The sequence below is a fragment of the Trichoderma ghanense genome (genome assembly GCF_004382785.1).
Source record: "Trichoderma ghanense strain CCMA-1212 chromosome Unknown scaffold_4, whole genome shotgun sequence".
In the NCBI taxonomy this organism is placed as follows: Eukaryota; Fungi; Ascomycota; class Sordariomycetes; order Hypocreales; family Hypocreaceae; genus Trichoderma; species Trichoderma ghanense.
The window spans coordinates 699,608-721,989 of NW_027395667.1; the positions used below are offsets into that span (position 1 = coordinate 699,608).

Genomic DNA, 22,382 nt, shown 5'->3' on the forward strand with positions numbered 1-22,382 from the left:
TTGAGCCAAGGGTCCAAATCGTTCCCATGCTCGTCTACTCGGCACACTCGTCGTAACCACGCGGGCGCTAACAAGCTTGTCGGCCCATCACCAGCTGCTCCGTGTGACGCGGCCGGCGCAAGAAACAGCTTCACTGTTTGCACTTCGCCGCTTCCCTATTGTCTCTCGTCTTTTCTGCAGCCGGTTGGAAATGACGTTAATATCCGGCGTAACAGTACCAAATGCACCTGCTGGCTGGTCGGGTCGCTCAACAGCTGACAATCAGGGCAAACAGGAGGCAAATCAGCCCAAACCGGTCACATCTCGTGCGTTCAAGTCCATGACAATGGAATGGTCATACCTTGGCTTGACGCTACCTGTACCTGCGCGAGTACGAGGACGCTGTGGCGCATCCAGACCCCAACCGAAGGGTGCCTGCGTTCCAGGGGAGGCCAGAGGAGTTAAGCTCGGTGAACCCCAGCTTACGCTAATGCTAGCCTCGAGAGCTATCATGGGCACCCTGGACGCTGCAGTTTGATCGTCCCTGTCTCTTGACGTCTTGGAGCGCCGGCCATCTCGATCTCGCAACGGTGGAAGGAATTCGTTCCTTTATCTGGTACAATAGAGGCCGGACGAAAACTTCCTCGGACAACCGTCATACAGACGCAAAGTCTCCCATGACTGGTGGTGTACCTGCTGAAGTGAGGCATTGTTGAGGCATGTCTGCATGCCTACCTATTCCCCGGCTATCATCGCCTCCAGCCGCTTCCTCCGGAGAAACAGTTCCTGTCAGATATGAAGGGCATGTCAAGATGTTGGTGGCTGCCCGCAAAAACAGCACCTGAAGGTTGGAGGCATTCTTATCAGCTTATCAATCATCTTGTCTGCTCTACTCAGCAGAACGAACGCTGCGTCAGAGGCTTCAAGCTTCGTTTCATGTGGAGAAGCTGCACCGATTCCCGTACGGCTGGCGGATTTGGCACGGCAGCTGAGTAGCCGCGAGAGAAGCCTCGAGACAAAGATAGGTATGTCCCCCCCGTCAACTTCCCACCAGCCGTGTTGACAGTCTGACCAAAGCCCGGACCAGTCAAGCCAGTGCAAGTAATAGTGCGTCGCCACCTGGCCAACATCAAGGTTGGTGCTGGTGGTAGTGGTGGCAGCTCTGGTAGTTGGTAGCGTATCATCGATGGCCGAAACGCCTGATGGATGGATGGATGGTGATGGCGCTCGTCCACAGTGGTGGTGAGTAGACGAGAAAGCGGGGGAGAGACGATCAAGTTCGACTCGATTCTTTCGTGGGCAGACCAGAGGCGCCGGTCAAGCAGCGACACACGCGAGGAAATCACCCAGCCAAAAGCCAATTCGACATGATTGCTTCGTCGGTGCTCCTCTTTCGTACGAGGCTTTGGACTGCATCTCGGTCCCCGCAGCGTCGCCAAGGGGTCCAAAGGCGAGCCACAGCCGCATTGTTTGCAGCAGGCCGTACGTCTCGCATCTCGGCCTCCTCCCTCCCTGCGTCAATGCCGCTGCTTGTGCCTTGTCTGCCAGTCTGCATGCCGGCGTCACGCTATGACGAGTGGCGCTGGGCCGGCAGATGGCGCTTGGGGGAGGAGCTTGTCGGGTTGGATGGCCGACGCTGTGACTGGCGCTCGTGCGGTCTATGAATTGTGTCACGATCTGCAGGTCTGCAAGTTCAGGCTCTGCTGCCAGCCAGTCCCAGCGGCGATCCACGACTGTGCCCTGCAGTATATCGAACATACCTCATCACTGGTCCTGCTGATGCACTCGTATCAACATATAAGCAGCCGCTGGCTGGCCAATGGCTCAATCCAGCCGGCACTGCGTCGATCACACGTCAAGCCAGCGCTGGCCAATACAGTATCCGTCCTCTGGTCGCGTGTGGGTGTTGCATCTCGTCCCCCAGCGTGTTCGCGCCATGAGACAGTTGGAGAAGATGCCAATGGCCTCGTCCGGCCGCCTCGGAAGCCCAAGCCCAGCCCGTCTGATTGGCGCCCAAGGGCGACCAGCACCACTCCAGGCCACCCAACAGCGCTAGCGGCGCTGCTAATTAGGGGGCCCCCAGCACTGCTCGACTGCTATCCGGCCTTGCTCAGGTGACCCCCGCGGGCTCTTGCCGGGGTGATGCACCAGTGCACCACTGAAGCACCCTCGCCCCCCCCATGTCAGACCCTGGAGCACTGGAGCATCAGCTAGATTGAGTCCTGGACCTCTATAAATTGTTTCTGCCCTCGTGCTCCGTCCGGCTAGCACCAGTTGAGTCCATCCATACGAATGACGGGCAAACCCCTGGCTTCTTTTTTCCTTCTTCTCCGGCCTCAATTTTCTGGTCTTCTGCTCCGACAAATTTACATCCCGTCTGTCTTGGCGGGGGGCTTGAAACACAATTGCTAATAGTGTGGCTCTCGTTCATGCCACTCCCCCTGCTCCTCGTGCAGAACCACCCCGTCCTCGCCTTTATATCACCCACGGCTGCTCCTGGTTGAGCAAACCGATCCTCCGCCTGTTGAACGCTCCATACCGTCTACCTTATACGCGGTTCTCCATACGAGGGTCTCTATTACGAGAAGCTCCAGACTTCAGACCCCATCTTCCCATCACAAGCGAGCGACAGACGCACGGGGCCTCGGCACCCCCTTGTTATTCCTCGACTTTTCGCTTCTTCTAAAGGGCTTGAATCTCCCAGCTTTACGTCCCTCGGCTTCACCACAACTCCTTGGGCTACAGAAATTGCCAGAATATCGCGATGGCTACTACCGACTCGTTCCACAATATCAAGATGACCGTCGTTCCTCCACCCGAGCACGACGGTTCTCGAGGGCGCACGCGTGACCGCACCGTGCCCATCCCCAACTCCAAGAACCTGCGTCCCGACGAATCCAGCACACTGAGAGGCCGCTCCCGTCGACGCTCAGTCTCGCCCTTCAGCATTGCTTCCCGAGGCTCTTCTCCTTCAGTCAAGCCATCCACCAACAGACTGATGCTGCACAACCGTCTGCGAGACAAGCGACGCGAACACTGCCCTTCTCGAATTGCATCGCCCGGCAACTCGGAAGTCCTACACAGACAGACACGCATGAGGAGCCGAAGCCGCGGTCCGCGGAGGGACAAGGAACCCCACAGACCTGTCGACCACCTATCCAGTCTACGAAACGAGGTGTTATTGTCGGACGAGGAGCGGCCCGGCCACAGCAAGACGTCCTGACATGACAATGTTGTCGCAGAATGTTACATTTGTGATTTGCATGAGCGTCAGTGGCATTGAATTATACGACGGAGGCGATTGATACCTGTACTATGACGACCACGAAGGGGGATACCAAAAGATACAGTTTCCTTTGTTTCGGGTGTTGGGAATGGCAACGGATGGGCAATGCACACTTAAGACTGAAGTAATGGGACAGCTACGGATCTGGGATGCTAATCTGCTTGATGTTTCTTTCTTTGGTTCTCTTGCTTCTTCCATCTTTTTTTTTTCTACTCTCCCTCATCCCTTGCTTTCGGCGTTATGGCATTACCCGTTCATGATGGCGGGAAATCACAACCACCCTATGGAGCGGTGTGTTTGTAACTTAGTAATAGCTTACAATGCAGTATTAATTCGACATTTTCTCCTCATGTATATACGTACCTACACTGAATCAACCATTAAGCCCATGTTACCACTCTCCTTCCATCATCTTCTCGAACGAATTGCATGCCATGGCATCTACATTCTTTTCCTTCACAGCAAACGGGAAGCTCATGTCAATGAAACGCCGACTTCCATCCATGCAAAAATAAAGCGGGGTCCGATAACCGTTATCAGCCGGAGCTCTGCCAGATGACTAAGCCGAAACCCGCTGCTGTTTCCGGCGACCCACCCGGACCTTTGGCTCGACCATCTTTTTTGATCAGCCCATCGTTGAAAAGTGTGAAGATGCGGCTGCTCTCGAGTTCGTCCAGGCCCTGATTCTCCCACGCTCCGCCTCGGCCTCGCAGATTCTCGGGCAGCATCTCCGGCGCCATTGAGTGCTATGTCGCCGTTGCAGCTCCAATCCGAACACCACCAGCATTCCAGCGACGATTGGCCTGCCTCCCGCACTGTAGCCGTCTGCGCTCTCGCCCAGCATCAAACCCCATTCCACGACCCCGGCTGCCTGTCGGAGGCATGCCAATTTGGCCTCGGCACCTTTGTCCATTGCATAGCTAGCAGGCCGTCTGCGAACCGAGCCGCCTGCTAGGCCAAATGCTCGAAAGAACCGCGGCCGCGAGTCTGGAATCATGCAACATCCAGCGCATCCTTCCGAAGCCGACCCGCTCGACCAAGCGCAGCCGCCAGCTTCACACGGGCTTCTGGCAGCATGGCGCCTCTGCCATTGAGCTCTCCAGCATCTGGCCCGCCATAGGGCGCGTCCCCGAGGCGGAACCTGTCGAAAACGCCACCCGCCCGCTGCAGGCTGGCTTGGTTGCCTCGGCCTTTCTGCTCGATTTTCTCTATCCGAGTGCTACATATTCGCTCCTGCGGAGGTTATATCCAGGGCTCCCGCGGCCTCAGGACGGAGGTCGTGCTGGGGGTGCTGCTAGGAGGAGGCACTTCACCTCTTCTACTGCCGCTGCTGAGCATGGCTCGCAAAGCTCCGTCATACATCCCACCGCTTCGACCCCGCCATCGATGGAATGTTTTTCCTCGGCGGGGAGCCAAGCATATCAACGGGACGATGGAGCAACTGCGGCACGGGATTCACACACTTCTGCCAGTAACTCGAAGTCTGCCGCTTCAGAGTATGACTCTCAGAGCTCAACCTCTTCGCGCGTAGACCACATGTCTAGGCTGCAGTCCAATGCAGCACACCTACGAGATATGCTCTCACACCAAGGCGAGGAGCGCTTTCACGACGTATGGGACTTATACTGCAGGCTGGATGAACAGCATCAGCTTGATTTCCGCCGCGACATGGTTCTTTACCTCTCCAAATCCCGCGGCATAGTCGAGGTTGGAAGAGCTATTTCGCTGTTCCGTCAGATCCCCACTTCCAGTTGGGATGATGATCTTCTCGCTGCCGGCGTCTTGGCTTTCACGCGATCCGGCGACCTCGAATATGCCATCAATAGGTTAAAGGCTGGCATGGAGCTCAGGGGTCTGGTCGGCGGCCTCGAGTATGTCCTGGCTGATATCATTGCCAACGAGAAATGGCCGATGCTCATAGGAGTGTGGCTCGAATTCTATGCGTCTCGCCTCAAATTCGAGCCGGCTGGCCGACCAGATGCCATTCGTTTACAGCGACTTGAGACATTGCCTGGCTTGGACAGGCTCTTCTTTTCCTTCGAACAGTATCTCTCCTCCGAGGGCCGCAAAGCCATTCGCCCCATCAACATCTATGAGACAACCAGGCTGGGGCTACAAGCTTTGAGAAGAAAAATGGCAGAGCTGGCGTTGGCCCAACCTTGTCAGCCAAGGCAGGCGGCTGCCATCTTGGAGATTTTCAGCGATCATCAGCTATACGAGCATTACTTTCTCCGCGTTCTGGCAACCTGGCAGGGCAGAATCGAGCTGACATCCAGCGTCGCGTGGCTGTCGGAGCTTTATAGGACGTATCGCAAACTCCCCGGTGCGCATCCGCCCGTCTCGCTTCTTCAGCACATGTTTGAGCTGCATTACCCAGATGGCACGGCGGCGCTCGAAGAGATCTACCAAGATTGGCATCGCGCCTGGGGAGACTTGGATCAATGGGGATACGAAAAGTTCCTCAAGTTCTACGCAGGCGTGGGCGACATTCAGGCCGTGCAACAGCTATGGAGGCGGTATGTGGCCAAGTACCCGCGCGTGCTGAGAAAGCCCAGGGCGTTTAGGAGCACGATGAATGCTTATGCGCAGGTGGGCGACGTCGCCAAAGCCGAGGAAGAGCTCCGAGTCATGACGGATCAGCACGGAGTCAAGCCGGACTTGGATATTTGGAACACACTGTTGAAATGCTACATGAGAGCGCAAGATTACAATCGAGCCGTCGCTTGCTTCAACGAGATATGCGGCATGTACCGCCCCGACTCCTTTACGTACGCCCACATCATGGCCATGTCTGCTAAAAAGGGCGATCTGGAAGCAACGCTTGGCTTTTTCAACCGCTCTCAGAAAGACCGGATTCCCGTGTCGAAAGAGATGGCCATGTCCTTGATCATGGCGTACTGCCGCAACGATCGGCTTGTGGAGGCGGAGAGGATATGCACGGAGCTGGCAGAAAGGGGCGCGACGAGCACGGCCATCTGGAACCAGTTGATCCTGTTCAACGGTATGCAAGGAAAGCTTGCCAAGTGCTATGAGCTGCTGCAAGCCATGAAGCTGTTTGATGTCACATGGGACCACCAGACGCACGAGTTTCTTCTACAGGCCCTTGTCAGGGTAGACCAGATACAGCCTGCCTATCGCCTGTTGCAGACGGCCTACAAGGAGAAGCTGTTTCCGGTTGGGCCGGAGCATTTCGCCGTGGTCATGGCCGGAGCTGTACGTACAGGCGAGCTTGGGCTTGTCGAGCTTCTTGCTTCCCATCTGCTGAAAGCAGGCCAGTCGATGAACTTCAACGCCAAGGTGGCACTGGCCGAGGCGTCGTATCGAAAGACACCATCGTCAGATCGGACGCGTCAGCTTGGCAAAGAGTTCGTGGGTCACCTGCGCTCCATGCTGGTTCGCGAAACCAGAGGACGAGACGCCCGTGCGGTTTCGACGCTTCCCGGCGACATCCGGCACCTGAGGAAGCAGACCAAGAGCGTTGGCCGTGCCATCAAGCTCCTGGTCGAGCTGCGAGACTTCAAGACGGCCGAAGAAGTCATGAGCTTGTACAGCAGCATGTTCCCCAAGCATAGGAGCGGCGAGCCGTTCCCCCCCGAGGTGATTTCTGCTCTGATGCTGGGCTATTTCAAGGACAGGAAGTTCCGCCAGATACACAAGATGTGGAATGAGATGTGGAACAGGGTCCAGGTCCGAGCCAAGCATCGCAGAGCGGCGGGCATCTACCCCGTCCACGAGTATGACATTTCCAGACCGATGACTATCATGGCAAGAACATACAGAGAAGAGATGGACGGAAAGGGCTTGCTCCGATGTGTTGAGCAGGTCACTTCCTCTGGCTTCAAGCTGACGAGAAAGAACTGGAACCTCTTGATTCGCTATCTGGCCGAGACGGGTCAGTGGGAGCCCGCGATGCGCTGGTGCGAGACCATGCTCATGCCGCGCTGGCGTGGATGGAACCCGGGCAAGAGGAGCCTTCAGGAGCGCCGCCATCTCCGAAATACTCGCGTGCTGCAGGCATCCAATGCGGCGGTCCTCAGTTTGCAGCATCAGTGGCTGAAGCTGCGCAAATTGGCCGCCTGGTCAGCTGACGTCTCTGCCAAGTTGAGAGAGATTGAGAGGAAGTATCCTCGTCTGCATTTCGCCTTCACCAATACGGATTTCGAGAATCTCTCTGGCGGGTGGGATGGCCGCCGGGCGAGCCTAAGGAAGAAGGCCATGGAGCTGCTGCGGCCTTTTTCGCACTCGGAGCTTAAGCGGATGAAGAGGTCTCTGGAGAGACAGCTTCGGTCCCAACGGAGTAAACGCCAGCAGAGACGGGGTTTGAGGAGCTCGCTGCGAGCGGTATCGAGCGTGTCTAGGAGACGAGCTCGTGGAGCGCGAGTGCTTGCAGCCAAGGCGGAGAGGACGACACCTCGGACGTCTATGGGTAACGAAGACGAGAAGGCCAAGTGAAGGAAGATGTTTTGGGGGGCAATGAGGCAACTTGTATATTGAATTGAAGCATTTGCATAGATTTGTGGCTCGGCAACCTGGTAATCTGGAGATGGGACGGGTGTTGCGTATGGGTATGCATGTATAGTAGGAAATATCACGCATGAAATGATCATATAGAGAGGCGTCTCTGCTGTTTACTGTCTGGAACAAGGACTGCTGTATTTCCTCTTCTGTGGTCCTGGACATATGACTACCCGGGAGCTGCATGATTACTTGGGTCTTGGGACATTGATGAGGCACCTATGAACGACGAAGCTGTTGACAATGAGCTCTACATGCCGATCAACGAATGTTTGACTTGACATCTACTATACTCTTGAGGGCAACCAGCAAGTCTGGCATTTCTAACCATCATGGATACTGTTCTAAAGCGTGAAAGTGATGCCCTCGTGACGTGCCCCGCCAACCCACTCTGGTGTTGTAGACGGTTCCCGCTTGTCTCTGGCAGAGCAGCATCTCCAGCGCATTTGCCTCGTCTCAGCTCGAGATAAGACGACAAGGCACAGATGAATTCCAATTGCACGCAAAATTCTCACAAAACAAAACCCAATTGATCGATAAATACTTACATGTACCTTATCCCCATCCAAGTACATCTACCCTCTTCACATCAGCTCCGTCATACCCCGCCAGGTACAAGTACCGAAATCGCACGCCACCACGGCCCCCGCAGTTCAGCCGATGGAAGGTACTAGGCCCTCGAATTTGACGTAGCCAAATGCCGCCTAGAGCTTCGGCCTCCGATTTTGGTGGATTATTAACGGCATCTTTTGCTTGCCATCGTCGCCAGTCTGTATTACTCAGTCCCGACATCATTCTCTTTGCAAAAAAAAATAAGGAACCCGGGCAATGCTCACAACAGGCAGATTTTTACGGGCTTGCTAAGAGGACTGACTGGAACTGCTGTGGGCTTTACTCGGTCTCTCTTCCCTCTCCATCTTTCTCTTCTGCCTGTCCATTCGTTGTCTTTGACTCTCCCTCATCGCCTCGGCTATACCTGGATTTCTAATACTACCATCACCACCACCACTACCTCTACCAGCACAAAGCATCACCGCTCGACATGCTCCCCCGATCACGAGCCTCTGGGCGGCTCATCCTCGAGCGATCAGCGGCGCATCCGGCCCGCGCGCTGACCGATTCGATCCCCCGCGCCTGGACGCTGAGCTCGGCTCTGCGCGCCACTCAGATCGCCGGCCGTCGGTATCCCGGTCCGCGTCCCCGGGTGCAGGCGGCCGCCCTGTCGACGAGTGCGCGGCTGGGCAAGGAGAAGGACAAGGGCAGCAACTTTTTCGACTCTGCCGTCGAGCCGAAGTCAAAAGAGCAGGAGGACGAGGCAAAGGCAAAGGCCAAGCTCGAGAACGCCAAGGAGGACTCTAAAGCTGCCGCCGCCGACTCAACAGCCTCCGCTGCAAAGAGCGAGGGCGGAAAGTCGGAAGAAGGGAAGCCCAGCGGTGCTGCCGGAAGCGCTGCCGGTGCCGGGTCTGGCGCAGGGGGCGATGGTTCCAGCGGCGATGGCGGGAAGCGAGGGCGCAAGTCTGCCGAGAAGGCGCTGTCGAAGCCCGTCATCCCGGAGGTGTATCCTCAGGTTCTGGCGATTCCCATTGCCCGGCGGCCGTTGTTCCCGGGCTTCTACAAGGCTATTACAATCAAAGACCCCAATGTCGCGACTGCCATCACCGAGTCCATAAAGCGTGGCCAGCCGTACGTCGGAGCTTTCCTCTTCAAGGACGAGAACGAGGACGACGACGTTATTCGCAACGTAAACGATGTGTACGATGTTGGCGTCTTTGCGCAGATTACGAGCGCATTCCCCATTCACGGACAGGAGGGTGCGTTGACGGCGATCCTATACCCCCACCGGAGAATCAAGCTGTCCAGTCTTGTTTCGCCTGGAGGGCAAGATGCCGACAAGGCCGATTCCAAGACGGAGCCCGAGCCCGAGCCGATACCGCAAAAGACGGAGGAGGATGCACAAGAGAAGAAGGGCGACGTGGTGGCGAGCTTCGAGGAGAGCGCCGTGGAGAAGAAGTCGGACCAGGTGGTGGACAAGTACGAGCCCACGTCGTTTCTCAAGAGATACCCCGTCAGCCTGGTCAACGTGGAGAACCTGGCGGACGAGCCCTACGACCCCAAAAGCCCCGTCATCCGCGCCATCACCAACGAGATTGTCAATGTCTTCAAGGAGGTCGCCACGATGAACAATCTTTTCCGCGACCAGATTTCGACTTTTTCCATGAGCCAGTCCACAGGAAACGTCACCTCGGAGCCGGCTAAGCTTGCTGACTTCGCCGCTGCCGTTTCTTCGGGCGAACAGAATGAGCTGCAGGAGGTCCTGGCTTGCATGAACATTGAGGAGAGGATGCAAAAGGCCCTGGTGGTGCTCAAGAAGGAGCTCATGAACGCCCAGCTGCAGTCCAAGATTACCAAGGACGTCGAGAATAAGATTAGCAAACGCCAGCGCGAATATTGGCTCATGGAGCAGATGAAGGGCATCCGGCGGGAGCTCGGCCTGGAGTCGGACGGCAAGGACAAGCTGGTGGAGAAGTTCAAGGAAAAGGCGGCCAAGCTTGCCATGCCCGAGCCCGTGCGCAAGGTGTTTGACGAGGAGATCAACAAGCTGGCGCATCTGGAGACGGCGGCCTCGGAGTTTAACGTTACACGGAACTACCTCGACTGGCTCACGCAGATTCCTTGGGGCCAGAGGAGCGCAGAGAACTTTGGCATCCCGAACGCCGTCAAGGTTCTCGATGAGGACCACTACGGCTTGCAGGATGTCAAGGACCGAATTCTCGAGTTCATTGCCGTGGGCAAGCTGCGGGGCTCGGTCGAGGGCAAGATTCTCTGCTTTGTCGGCCCCCCCGGTGTCGGCAAGACGAGTATTGGAAAGTCCATTGCTCGGGCGCTCAACCGGGAGTACTATCGATTCAGTGTTGGAGGTCTGACCGATGTCGCGGAAATCAAGGGCCACCGAAGGACGTATGTCGGTGCTCTGCCCGGTCGGATCATCCAGGCTCTGAAGAAGTGCCAGACGGAGAACCCCCTCATTCTGATCGATGAGATTGACAAGATCGGGCGAGGTTACCAGGGAGACCCTTCTTCGGCTCTGTTGGAGCTGTTGGACCCTGAACAGAACAGCTCGTTCTTGGACCACTACATGGACGTGCCGGTTGATCTGTCAAAGGTCTTGTTCGTCTGCACCGCCAACATGACGGACACCATCCCTAGGCCTCTGCTGGACCGTATGGAGCTCATCACGCTGTCCGGGTACGTGGCGGACGAAAAGAAGGCTATTGCGAACCGGTATCTCGCTCCGGCTGCCAAGGAGGCGGCTGGTCTGAAGGATGCGGATGTTCAGCTGACGGATGAAGCCATCGAAGAGCTGATCAAGTCGTACTGCCGAGAGTCTGGCGTTCGAAACCTGAAGAAGCAGATCGAAAAGGTCTACCGCAAGTCAGCCTTGAAGATTGTGCAGGAGCTCGGAGAAGATGTCTTGCCTGAAGAGGAGGCTCTGACGGAGGAGGGCAAAGCCGCGGCGGAAAAGGCCAAGGAGTCTGCTGCAGAGTCCGAGGAGGGCACTGAGAAGAGGACCGCAACCGAAGCCAGCGAAAGCGAAACCACGGAGAAGCCACGAAAGGCCTTGAAAGTGCCGGAGACCGTCCACGTCACCATCGGCAAGGACAACCTGACAGACTACATTGGACCGCCCGTCTTCACGTCGGATCGTTTGTACGACGTGAGCCCGCCGGGAGTGTCCATGGGTCTGGCCTGGACACAGATGGGTGGCGCAGCCATGTACATCGAGTCGATCCTGCAGGCTCCGCTCCGACCCAGTTCACGACCTGGCCTGGAGATCACCGGCAACCTCAAGAACGTGATGAAGGAGTCGACAACGATTGCCTACTCGTACGCCAAGTCATTCATGGTCAACCGCTTCCCCGACAATCACTTCTTCGACAAGGCCAAGATGCACCTGCACGTGCCCGACGGCGCGGTTTCCAAGGACGGCCCTTCTGCGGGCATCACCATGACGACGTCGCTGCTGTCGCTTGCTCTGGACACGCCCGTCGACCCGACGGTGGCCATGACGGGCGAGATTACGCTGACAGGCAAGGTTCTCCGGATTGGAGGGCTGCGGGAGAAGACGGTGGCGGCCAGGAGGGCGGGCTGCAAGACGATCATCTTCCCCAAGGACAACATGTCGGACTGGCTGGAGCTTCCACAGGTATGCTATTTCTCTTGACGCATGTGGAATGGGAACGAAGATTGCTAACTTTCACTTTGTAGACCATTAAGGAAGGCATCGAGGGCCATCCGGTCAGCTGGTACACCGAGGTGTTTGACCTCGTGTTCCCCAACATCGACCAGGCAAAGGCCAACTCGTGCAAGATCTGCGAGTGGAAGGATCAGCAGAAGAAGAAGGACGAGGCCGCCGAGAACAAGGAAGATGACGACTAAGCAGCATAAAGCCGATGGGAAGACGTATCTTGGACACCGAAAGCGAAGAGGAGGGAGAACGCAGTCCTCCCACCTGGAAAGCGCTTGGGATGCTTTTTTTTCCCCCTCTTTTCCCCTGCATATCGAGGGTCCGTCACCGGGCATTCTCGAACCTCTACACACGTTATATTCATCATCATCCGTTGAGATATAAATCTGCCGGGAACTTGCGATTTATGGAACTGAGAATGGTTGGCGAAGAAGCGGGGTTGCATGAGCTGGGCGTTTGAAATTCTCCCCCCTGGATGTTACTGGGGGGGAGATTGGCAATGGGTGGGTTTGGCGGAACAGAATAAACTCCTACTCTACTTGTAACAAAAGACAAAAACAACGACATGTAACAGAAGACAAAAAAACGATCAAAATCCAAGAAAGAAACAACAGGAGATGGCAGTTAATTCTCCTCTCGTTTGGAGGGTGGGAGGACATCAAAGGGGGACTGCAGCGATGCATTGTATGGTTGCATGTATGTGTGTATATTAGACTATAGTCATGTTTGACGGAGACGTAGAACTATGTAAGGGGTTTCCAAAGAAGACGGAGGGTTTGAAAGCTATTCTTGACTTGTCAGGGGAGAGGGCGGGAGAAAAAAAAAACAAGCAATGTATAACGATTTATTGGCGAGTTTGGCTGATCTTGTGGTTTGAAGATTTAGCTGCGAGAGAACTCGCTCTCAATGCGTTGGATGCTCGGTTATAGTTGACATGGTAGTTTGACGGTTGAAGCTACTAGGTACCTAAGGTACCTACCTACCTATAAGTGAAGAAGACGTCAGACGACTTGAGATGATTGAATAAAGGGATAAGGTAACTTGAATCACTGGAGCTGGTTAAGCGGTTCCTGGAAAACCAGGGAATAGAGCAAACACGAACACACATTAAAACCAACCATGCGCACACAAGTGCGACCTCTATCACCAAACGCTGTACCCAACTGGTGCTCTTATTAGTCCAATGTGTGTCTATATTTATAAATATTCTCCGATCTCTATTTTTTGTAAACTGCTTGCTAGTATTCTATCATGACTTAATCCATTCCCTCACTGCCTACGGAGTATCTTACCCTCAGATATGATGAACAATTATCACGTAGCGCCGTATGCGACGGATGAAGTTTGGGTGTCGTCACTGAGTGATGAGCAGGTGAGCTTATTTCATGTTTGTTGAGTTCAACTGAACGAACGGTTTAGGTGAACGAGTGGATGATGATGACCATGATTGTGCCTTGAAAAGATGATTGGGCTTGATTGGGCGAGAGACGGATTGTCACTCTACTACTTGGTGCTGCAAGTTCGCAGGACGACTGGACCGTCAATGCTCGTGTTGGCTGTGTGTTGGGCTTCCACTTGTTTGCTTGCTTCATGTTTGCCCGTAAGAGGTAAGGCAAGGTAAGTACGAAGAGTCCGATCCGATGCATGCAAGGCACTCAACGTTCGGCATCAAGCGTTCAGCAGCCCAAGGCCGGTCCCATTCGATCCGATAGACGAGGCATTGATGCAACCGACTGCTCTGCCCAATGAAGCGGTGTGGTTCATGCCCAAACTTGCCCTGCTTACAGCTCAACGATTAGCATGTTCGATAGATGCCACCAAGTACACATAGTGAGGTAGGGCGATGCCAGGCACCAAGTCGGGACATGTGCGTGCAGGAGAACAGCTTTCTGTGGGTGTGGTGCGGGCTGGTTGATGTGAGGCTTCAGTTGCTTGGGGGTCGATTAGCGGCGGGGGATGGAATGCAGTTGTGCCTGAATCCCAACGCTAAAGGATCGAGGCGTGCTTTCGTGTTGGTTCATCACCACATGGGTTTGCTTGAGAAGTGATGTGTTCCTTTTTTCCTTTTTTGTTTCTTCCTCCGGTTCTCGGGTGATTCTTTACCTGGTGCTGGTTGTCAGCAATTCTCCTTTTGGCGAACTGGAAATCAGCAGTCGAATGTAAAGGGAACAAGGGAGCCGCATCGGCAATAAGAACAATAAAAGAGGCTGGTCATGCCAGCAACAATGTATAATAGACCCTGACGTGCGTCATCTCGGAACCGATCCCGGGGGCTGGGGAAAGGCTGACAAGTGAGTTCTGCGGATGCATTCCCGACTTGCCTTGTGCGGAATAGGTCATGTTCTCGAAATTAGGGGTTGCTGGTGGCTTTTCGTCCTTCGTATTCCTTGTCTTTGGTGCTGGTTCAGATCTGGATAGACCTACCAACAAGGTGTGCTTCTCTCCTTTGCTTTTTTCTTCTCAAAACGGACATCCGGGGCATGTTGTGGTGTGTTGATGTCGGGTCGGGCTCTACTGCAATGCATCAAATGCCGTCCTACATCCGTTCGTCGACGCAACTCCAAGACGGTGCTTGAAGTGAGCACCCGTCTGACCCGACCATCTACAAGTCAGCACGATTAGCCAGGGAGCGGTGGGTGAGCAGGGCCTAAACCGCGTGGCCGGGACTGGACTGGGAGCGCTCATGAGCTGTCGGAATGCCCGAGTCAAGACGGGGGCAGGATTAGGGATCAGTCGATGCCGGGTCCGGGTCGGGCACGGGTCAAGTCAATCAACCGGCTCGCAAAGGAGTGATTTGTGATGGGAACCGCCTGATGCGAAGGAGCACGTCAAGATGTTGACGCACTCGGCTATGTGCCTCGTATGTAAGGGACTTTGCATGCGTGTCAATGAGGACGCAGCAGCCCTGGCAGATGGGATGGGGGGCCAGCTGAACAGTGATTCGGTTGATTGAGCGAGTTCATCGATGGAAATGTAAAGCGTCAATGCATGTACGATACGGCGTGGTCCGATCCAGGCCGCTTGCTGTGTGTATTGGCGAGCGATGGCCGTGGTTCTGTAGGTAGTGCGGAGGCTAAGGCGAGGACGAGCAGTTCGGTGCCCAATCCCACCACAACACTTGGTTGGTGATACCAGACAGCAGGATTGATGCCCCGAAAACGAGCAAGGAACGATAGCAAGAATACCTAGGCAATAAGCTGGCACTGCTGCGTTGTTCGGGACTAAAGCGACCTAGTATTCCCAGGGCTAGATTGACCTGCTGCCGAGCTGCCAGCTCACCTTGATAGCGGTGGTTGCTCATGATGATCGCGATGATGATGATTGCCCTTCCATCAGGTTCGTCTGTCTGTACGTCGTAGGGGTGCCCGGCTGTCTGTACCGTAGGGACATGTGTCCACTGCCCAGCTGGCAAGCCAGTCAGGCAAAACATACAAACGCATGCATACCCGTACAGTAGCGACAGCGGGATCCATACGAGTACGCAGTTGCCACGGCAATGAACTGACTCTTGTCGTTCGTCTCGCCTTCACTGAGGTGATTCTCTGTTCGCTCCTCGTCTCTCCGCCTGTAGGGCTTCTTCCACAGGCCCGAAAAGGGACAAGCGAGAGCGGAGGCTGGGTCGGCGTCGTCGAATTGGCGGTCACGAGCGTGGCAGGCGGTCGATGGGGCAACCGGGGATTGGCCATTACAGTAGGTATTTGCCGCCGTTCTTGTGTTGATTTTCGGTTTGCGTTGTTTTCTCTTCTGGCCAGTGGAGGATGCAGGTCTGAGAAGTGATGGAGCCGGTCGAGATGTGAGGGGACAAGTACTCGATACCTTGATGCCTTGATGCCTCGTCTCTCGCATGTAGACGATACCTCAGTCTGTCTGTTCTTGTTGGCGTCTGTGGTATCAAGAAGCAAGAGAAGAAGCGCCCAGACGCTCTGCAATCCAGCCACAGCAGCGCCCCCCGCTGTGACAACGTTGTACCCCCTCGCCATGCCACAGCCAGATTGCCCGTTTTGGTGCCATCGCGCAACGTGCAGGTCATTGGAGCACAAGCTTGAAGCCCGGGGGGGGGATGACCAGCCCTTGGCAACATGAAGTATCCGGCGTCACTGCTACCAGCAGGGTGTCATCAGTTGTCCGTTTCTGGGGCTTTTCGGGTCCACTGGGGAAAGAGCGTCAATCAATCACTGCAATCAATCACTTGGGCAATCAGTCAGTCAATCGGCTCATATCAAGTGCCTACTAGTAGATATCATCTTCTCCAGCTTCGGAGAAAGAATGAAAAGGAGGGGTCCAGCGAGCCCAACCGGACTGAAGTGAACGGCATCCAGTCTTTTTTAGTGCTGGTCCCCTGGAAGATGAGTTGACAGACGGCCCAAAGAAACGGCCGGCAAGGTTCCAGGTTCCATCATCCAGTCCCCTACCCTAGCCGGCAGCACAGGTGGAGGGTCGACCTAGTTTATTAGTGGATGTTCTAGCGGCAAGCCTCCGCTGTTAGTGGCCGCCATCCGCCGTTGCTGCGCTGCTTGGGCTGCTCTTGGGCCCGGCTGTGGCTTGCTGGTACGTAGTGCTGTTAAGGGGGACCTTAGCGCAGGTAGGGGATCAATTGGAACCCCATGAGATCAGCTGCGGCTTCAGCTGCCCCAGGCCTCGAAATGAACCTCATCACCAAATGACTTGCTTCCACTCTTCTGACTTGCTTATTATCACTTGCTGCTGCACTGCCTCGCCTGGCACGGCTGGGGAATCCAGCTTCTTCTGCTCGCTCGCTCGCTTCGGCGCTCTCACCGTCTGCGGTCGTCGTGCATACGAACCCCAGGCTGTCTCTCTGTCTCTGTCTCTGCATCTGCACGAAGCACTTCAGGCTTCCAGTCTTGTGCTGCTGCTCACCTCGCCCGGTCACGGCCCCAGAAAGAGGACCTTGTCTTGTCTGCCCATCCATGCTTGCCGCATCCCTGCCGCATCCCTGCCATCCCTGCCCGTACATGACATGTGCACAACTGACGGCGGGCCTGCGTCCTCGGAACGATTTTGATTTGGCCCGACCTGGTCCTGGTCCAGTTGCGGTCCAGCAACACCAGCAACAGACGGCCAGATAATCACAATCATACCGGACAAGAAGGCTGATCGCCAACTCCAGCCTCTCTTCCCGCTCCACCTCCTCTCCCTCTGCCTGCCTTTCTGCTTGCCTGCCTGCCCTTGCCGCAGAAGCTCTGTCCAGTCTCTATCCAGCGTCTGTCTGTCTGTCACTTTTGCCTCCTTTCCCCCCCCCCCTCCATCACCCCCGCCAGCCCGTCATATTTTCCCCAGCCGACAGCTTCCACTATTATTTGTGCTTCTTCCGCCCCCCCATTTTGTCTCGCCGCTCCCCAAGCGGGCTTCTCTCCACGAACCAAGCACGACCAGAACATCTCCATCCATCCACCCATCCGTCCATTCAACCAACCACCTCCATCCCGCCTCGCCTCGCCTCGCCATTTTACCTACACGCACGCCTCATCGTCTGCTGCTGCTGCTACTACTACGCCGGACAGACGCTTCCTACTGGATCGACATCAACCATTCAGGAGCTTCGTTCGCTCGTCGTGTCTGCCTGCTCGGCTTCTTCATCTCTTCGGCTCCATCCCCTGGCTTCAGCCTCTGACAGCGTCCAGTACAGATAGCCGGAGCTTCATCTGTCTTGACTCAGACGGCAATCGGCAGCCCGGTGTCTCTTATCCCAGGGAGACTCTGTTTGTCTCGCCTGGTCAACCCATCAGTGCATCACCATCAATCCAAGCAAGCGTCGATTTATATCCTCGAGCTGCCATCTTGGTACTATCCCATCAATACCTACACTTCCGCCTCCAGCACCCCTCCTTGCCTCTCAGCCTCACGACTGGCTGCCATCTCGACATCCGGATACAATTGTCTCGCTTCCCACTGGCCGAAAAGGAACGCACAAGAGCAGCCTGCTTCTACATACCGTCCCTACGACTCCATCGTCCTTGCTCGTCTCGGGTAGCTGCTGCTTTGCTGCACCCTCGCACCCTGATAGCAGGTACCCGGCGCTGCGCAGCTCCGTGGCGCACATCGACAAGTAACGTCTAAACGGCCGCAGCTTGGGTCGCCCAGCATCACGGCGCCATGCCTCCGCCCGATGGTCGGCCCTGCACCTCGCCGCCTCTCCTGCAGCCGCAGCTCCAGACGCTCCCGCAGTCTTCGCAGCCCGCAAAGCAGAGCTTCCTGCGCAAGCTGCTGACCCGCTCCGACAGCTCGAGGAGCTCCAAGTCGTCCGTCTCGTCCGTCTCCGCCAGCCAGCAGCCCGCACCCGCCTCGCCTCAAGCGCCCCCTGCCGGCTCGGGCATCGTCAAGCGTCTGTCCCGGAGGGTCGTGCCGGGCCTCCCTCGGTCCCAGACGTTCAAGCGCCAGCTGTCCGAGAGCAGAGAGCACCTGGCCCCGGTCGAGCCGTCGGCCGAGGAGCGCCGTGCCGCGTCCGTCGACAGACGATGCCACTATCCGCAAAAGGCGGGCCGCCGCAGCCTGCGAGCTCACCCCGATCCCCGATCTAGTGCCCCCAGCTTCTATGGCGAGGCGCTGCACGAGACGGGCTCAAGTTACGCGCAGTCGCTGCCGGTCGACCTCGCGGACCTCGCAGATGTCGAAGCCGCGGCCTCAACGTATTCAGATCTGCCGCACGCCATCACGACGGACATGGACGGCAACGAGGCCGACGACGAGTACACCGCTCAGGACGCCGTGTCCGTCGCCGACTCCCGGTCCGTGACGGCGTCTCAGTATGAAGCCATGATTCACGACGAGCTCGAGAGGGAGTGGATCCTCAACCTCAGCATGCACTTCAGGGACCGGTCGAAGCGAGAAAAGTTCTTCGTCACGTACCGCGAGCAGGAGCACATGTGGCGCCGCGTCACCGTCTCGCTCGACTACCGCGATGCGCCCGAGAACTCGCTCGAATGGGATCTCAACCACACAAAGTACCAGCGGGACAAGAGCGCCAAGATATACGAGGCCATCCGCGAGAGCCTGCCGGACATTCAGTTCTACGACACCGTGACCAACCTCAAGCTCGAGACGACTGACGGGAGGTTGCATGTCCACGTGGTGGAAGATGGCAATGTAAGTAGCCGCCGAAGCGTTCCATCGTGTCACACGAGCTAACGGGACAAGGAAATCATCCACTATCCAAACGTCAGCCAGGTTCGCCACCTGGGCTGCAGGCGAGTCAAGGAACGAGACATTGTCTTCGACTCCCACATGTCTGGCTTTGTCTACAAGGTCAGCGTGCAGGGCCACATGCTCATCAAGAAGGAGATTCCCAGTCCCGACACCGTCGAGGAGTTTCTCTACGAGGTGAACGCCCTCAACGGCCTGAGATTCTCAAGGCACGTCATTGACTTTTATGGCGTGGTCGTCGACGACAACGACGAGCACGTCAAGGGGCTGCTCATCAGCTTCGCCGGCCAGGGCGCCCTGATCGACATCATCTTTGAAAACTGCAAAGAGAACAACATCGGCCTCCCCTGGGAAATGAGGGAGAAGTGGGCGAGGCAGATCGTGCAGGGCCTGGCCGACGTGCACGAATCGGGCTTTGTCCAGGGCGACTTTACGCTGTCCAACATTGTCATTGACGACAACGGTGACGCCAAAATCATCGACATCAACCGCCGCGGCTGCCCCGTGGGCTGGGAGCCTCCCGAGGCGACGGCTCTGATCGAGTCCAACCAGCGGCTGTCCATGTACATTGGCGTCAAGTCGGACCTGTACCAGCTCGGCATGGTGCTCTGGGGGCTTGCCATGCTCGAGGACGAGCCCGAGACCCAGGGGCGGCCGCTGATGCTTGGGCCGGAAATCAACGTGCCCGACTGGTATCGCCAGATGACGGAGATTTGCCTCAGCGATGACCCGCGGATGAGGCTACAGGCGGCGTCGCTGCTGCGAATGTTCCCGCGCGTCGTTCCCGGCGACGAGCATAGCGATGCCTTGCACTCCGACCAGGAGCCGGTCCGCATGGACAGCGTCGCCACGGCGCGCGAGTACTCTTCGGACGGATACGGTATCGATCACCACCCTGCAACGAGGGCGGCCGACCGCGAATGGGCCTACTCGGGCTCGACGTATGCCGACAGCGGGCTCCTCCCCTATGATCAGCACTACTCTGCACGAGGCCGGTCACCGCCGAGCGCGCTCCCCAGCGACACGGAGGGCGATGCCGCGAACAAGTCAGGCTGGGCAGCGAACAGGAACATTGCTCCGTCTTACAGCGACAGCGGCGAGAGCTATGTGTTGCCGGAAGACGAGTACGACGTACCCCGACAGCCGACCCCGACCCCTTCTGCAGAGAAGTTCTTGAATATCAGTGACCGACGCCAACGGCCTCTGGGACAGCTCAGCTCTTCCCTCGCCTACGAGAGCACTGATTACTTCACCGCAGTGGATGACCACGGAGCGAAGGGGTTGGCTCCAGCCGCGCCCGAGTCAAGCTGGGGAGGATCAGCCAGCAACTATACGGCAGAGGAGGACACCATACTGGAATCGAGCAATGCGGCAGAAAAGACTGTTCCCGCTGTCGTTGTGACAGAGACTCCCGACGCGGCACCCCAGATGAGAACCCCCGAGATGCAGCAAGGCAGGCATTGGGGCAAGAGTGATGGCAGCGAAGACGATTCCCGACGACGAGAGTCGGCCGTTGACGTGCAGTTTGATGCCCGACCGGCGAATAGCCCAGATGCCCCTGCCAAGACAAGGTCGAGTCCGAGGTTGAAGCTGACGAAGAACACGGCCAACATCAAGGTCAAGCGGCTCCGGAAGGTCCCGAGGACAGAAGACGGCTACCGATCGGCTTCCCCTTACGCAACGCCGCATCAGACGGTGCCCAACACGCCCGTCACAGCAGAGGCGTCTAGGTCGGGCGAGGGCGCTCGAGTCCCGACGCCGGAAACGGAGTCGGAGCCCGACTACATCGCCTCGCGATCACCGGGCTTCAAGTCGCCCGATCCTCGGCAAGGCTACAACGCCAGCGATGCGCAAAGGGCCGGACAGCTGCTCAACGGGGGGGCGAGCGAGCAGTGGGCCCAGGAGAGTACCCAGGGCCAGGCAGAAGCAGCAGGAGGCTTCATGTATCCGCGGCACGGGACGATGCCCGTCTCGCTGACGGGGATTGGAGCAGCGCATCTGGGGCTGCAGGGCGAGCTGCTGCCGGAGAAGGGGCTGATGGACGACGAGTTCCAGCTAATGACACGACCCGAGGCGACGCCTCTGATGATTACGACAGATGCTCAGACATGATACAGACATACAGAGCGAGTTTGATGCCATGGGGCCTTTTTTTGTTTAGTTGACGTTTGTTTTACTCTTGATATTTACTGCCTGAAGGCACACTATTGGATACATATGTAAAGTAAGGTAGATGTGGTCGCGGGCAACTGACCTGGCGCATTTCTTTGATACTTTGATACTTTGCGACTTTTGGATATGGGATTCATGATTATCATCTACCTCTTGGAATGACTTGCCTGGGTATTTGCCGGCTTACGAGTATGAGATATGACTTGGTTATTGCAGGGATGTTGAGCATACAGCACTTGAGCGAGCGATTAAGCAATTTAACAAAGCGGCTATCGATTTGAATGATAAATAGAATGCTTTAACCGAAGGTGCAAGTCTGGAAATGTGGTTGAGATGACTTGTTGTCCGAGGTGAATGTGAAACTACCTCATCTATAACAAATCACGTCAGTTGGAAAGAGACGCTCTCTGGCCTGAGCATCGGAGCTCATTTCTCTAGCGAACTGTGCATCTAGACTGACTGTTTATCATGATCATTACTCGAACTGTAATTGATCATAGCTGGGTAAAAATATACTGTTGAAGACAGAGCAACACGCTTCTCGTCTTTATGCGGATAGCTTGACGTGAGCTTGACCTGCTGTACATCTTATCAAACAAAGCTTGTGAGAAGCTCCCAGAGCTTGGAGCTTGCATCAAGCTGAATTACCCAAAAAGGCAGAAAAGCCACAAAAGATGCTGCTTCAAGCCCACGACGCCTGTTCAAGCCACGGCGCATGTCTATCGCATGGTTCGACTTCATCCCGATGGCGTCAATTTACCTTTCCGTGGACTCCGTGATAACGCATGCGAGGAAAGCACATGGGAAGGGATGAGCAACGAGGAACGTTGAACGGCCGGCTTGACGGGGTTCTATCACGGAGTGGCGCTGGTGGTGGCTGTGGTGGCTGCCGATCTTTGGCAAGATGGATGGGCAAGAGATAATTGGGTTGATGTGATTGGGTCGTTGGACGCTTTTTTTCGGCTAGAAGGAGGATAAAGCGAAAAGAAGGGTACGTATTTTGGCTTTGAGAGCTTTCAATTG

The 22,382-nt window shown here is 56.2% G+C and overlaps 5 protein-coding genes across 5 annotated transcripts; 4 read left to right on the forward strand and 1 right to left on the reverse strand.

Annotated features, from left to right (window-relative positions):
* Positions 1 to 2,743: 2,743 nt before the first annotated feature.
* Positions 2,744 to 3,202, forward strand: CCMA1212_004397 (uncharacterized protein; the record flags this gene model as incomplete). Its single annotated transcript, XM_073701703.1, has 1 exon — positions 2,744 to 3,202. The coding sequence occupies one exon, from the start codon at positions 2,744 to 2,746 to the stop codon at positions 3,200 to 3,202; it is 459 nt and encodes a 152-aa protein (XP_073559978.1).
* A 599-nt stretch (positions 3,203 to 3,801) lies between these two features.
* Positions 3,802 to 4,005, reverse strand: CCMA1212_004398 (uncharacterized protein; the record flags this gene model as incomplete). Its single annotated transcript, XM_073701704.1, has 1 exon — positions 3,802 to 4,005. One exon carries the CDS (start codon positions 4,003 to 4,005, stop codon positions 3,802 to 3,804), a length of 204 nt encoding a protein of 67 aa, XP_073559979.1.
* Positions 4,006 to 4,225: 220 nt separating this feature from the next.
* Positions 4,226 to 7,717, forward strand: CCMA1212_004399 (uncharacterized protein; the record flags this gene model as incomplete). Its single annotated transcript, XM_073701705.1, has 1 exon — positions 4,226 to 7,717. The coding sequence occupies one exon, from the start codon at positions 4,226 to 4,228 to the stop codon at positions 7,715 to 7,717; it is 3,492 nt and encodes a 1,163-aa protein (XP_073560013.1).
* Positions 7,718 to 8,440: 723 nt separating this feature from the next.
* On the forward strand, positions 8,441 to 12,217 carry CCMA1212_004400 (Lon protease-like protein; the record flags this gene model as incomplete). Its single annotated transcript, XM_073701706.1, has 3 exons — positions 8,441 to 8,447; positions 8,809 to 11,984; positions 12,047 to 12,217. 3 exons carry the CDS (start codon positions 8,441 to 8,443, stop codon positions 12,215 to 12,217), a joined length of 3,354 nt encoding a protein of 1,117 aa, XP_073559635.1.
* Positions 12,218 to 18,140: 5,923 nt separating this feature from the next.
* Positions 18,141 to 21,299, forward strand: CCMA1212_004401 (uncharacterized protein; the record flags this gene model as incomplete). The annotated part of the gene is made up of 2 exons (XM_073701707.1): positions 18,141 to 19,130; positions 19,182 to 21,299. The coding sequence occupies 2 exons, from the start codon at positions 18,141 to 18,143 to the stop codon at positions 21,297 to 21,299; spliced, it is 3,108 nt and encodes a 1,035-aa protein (XP_073559359.1).
* Between the last annotated feature and the right edge of the window lie 1,083 nt (positions 21,300 to 22,382).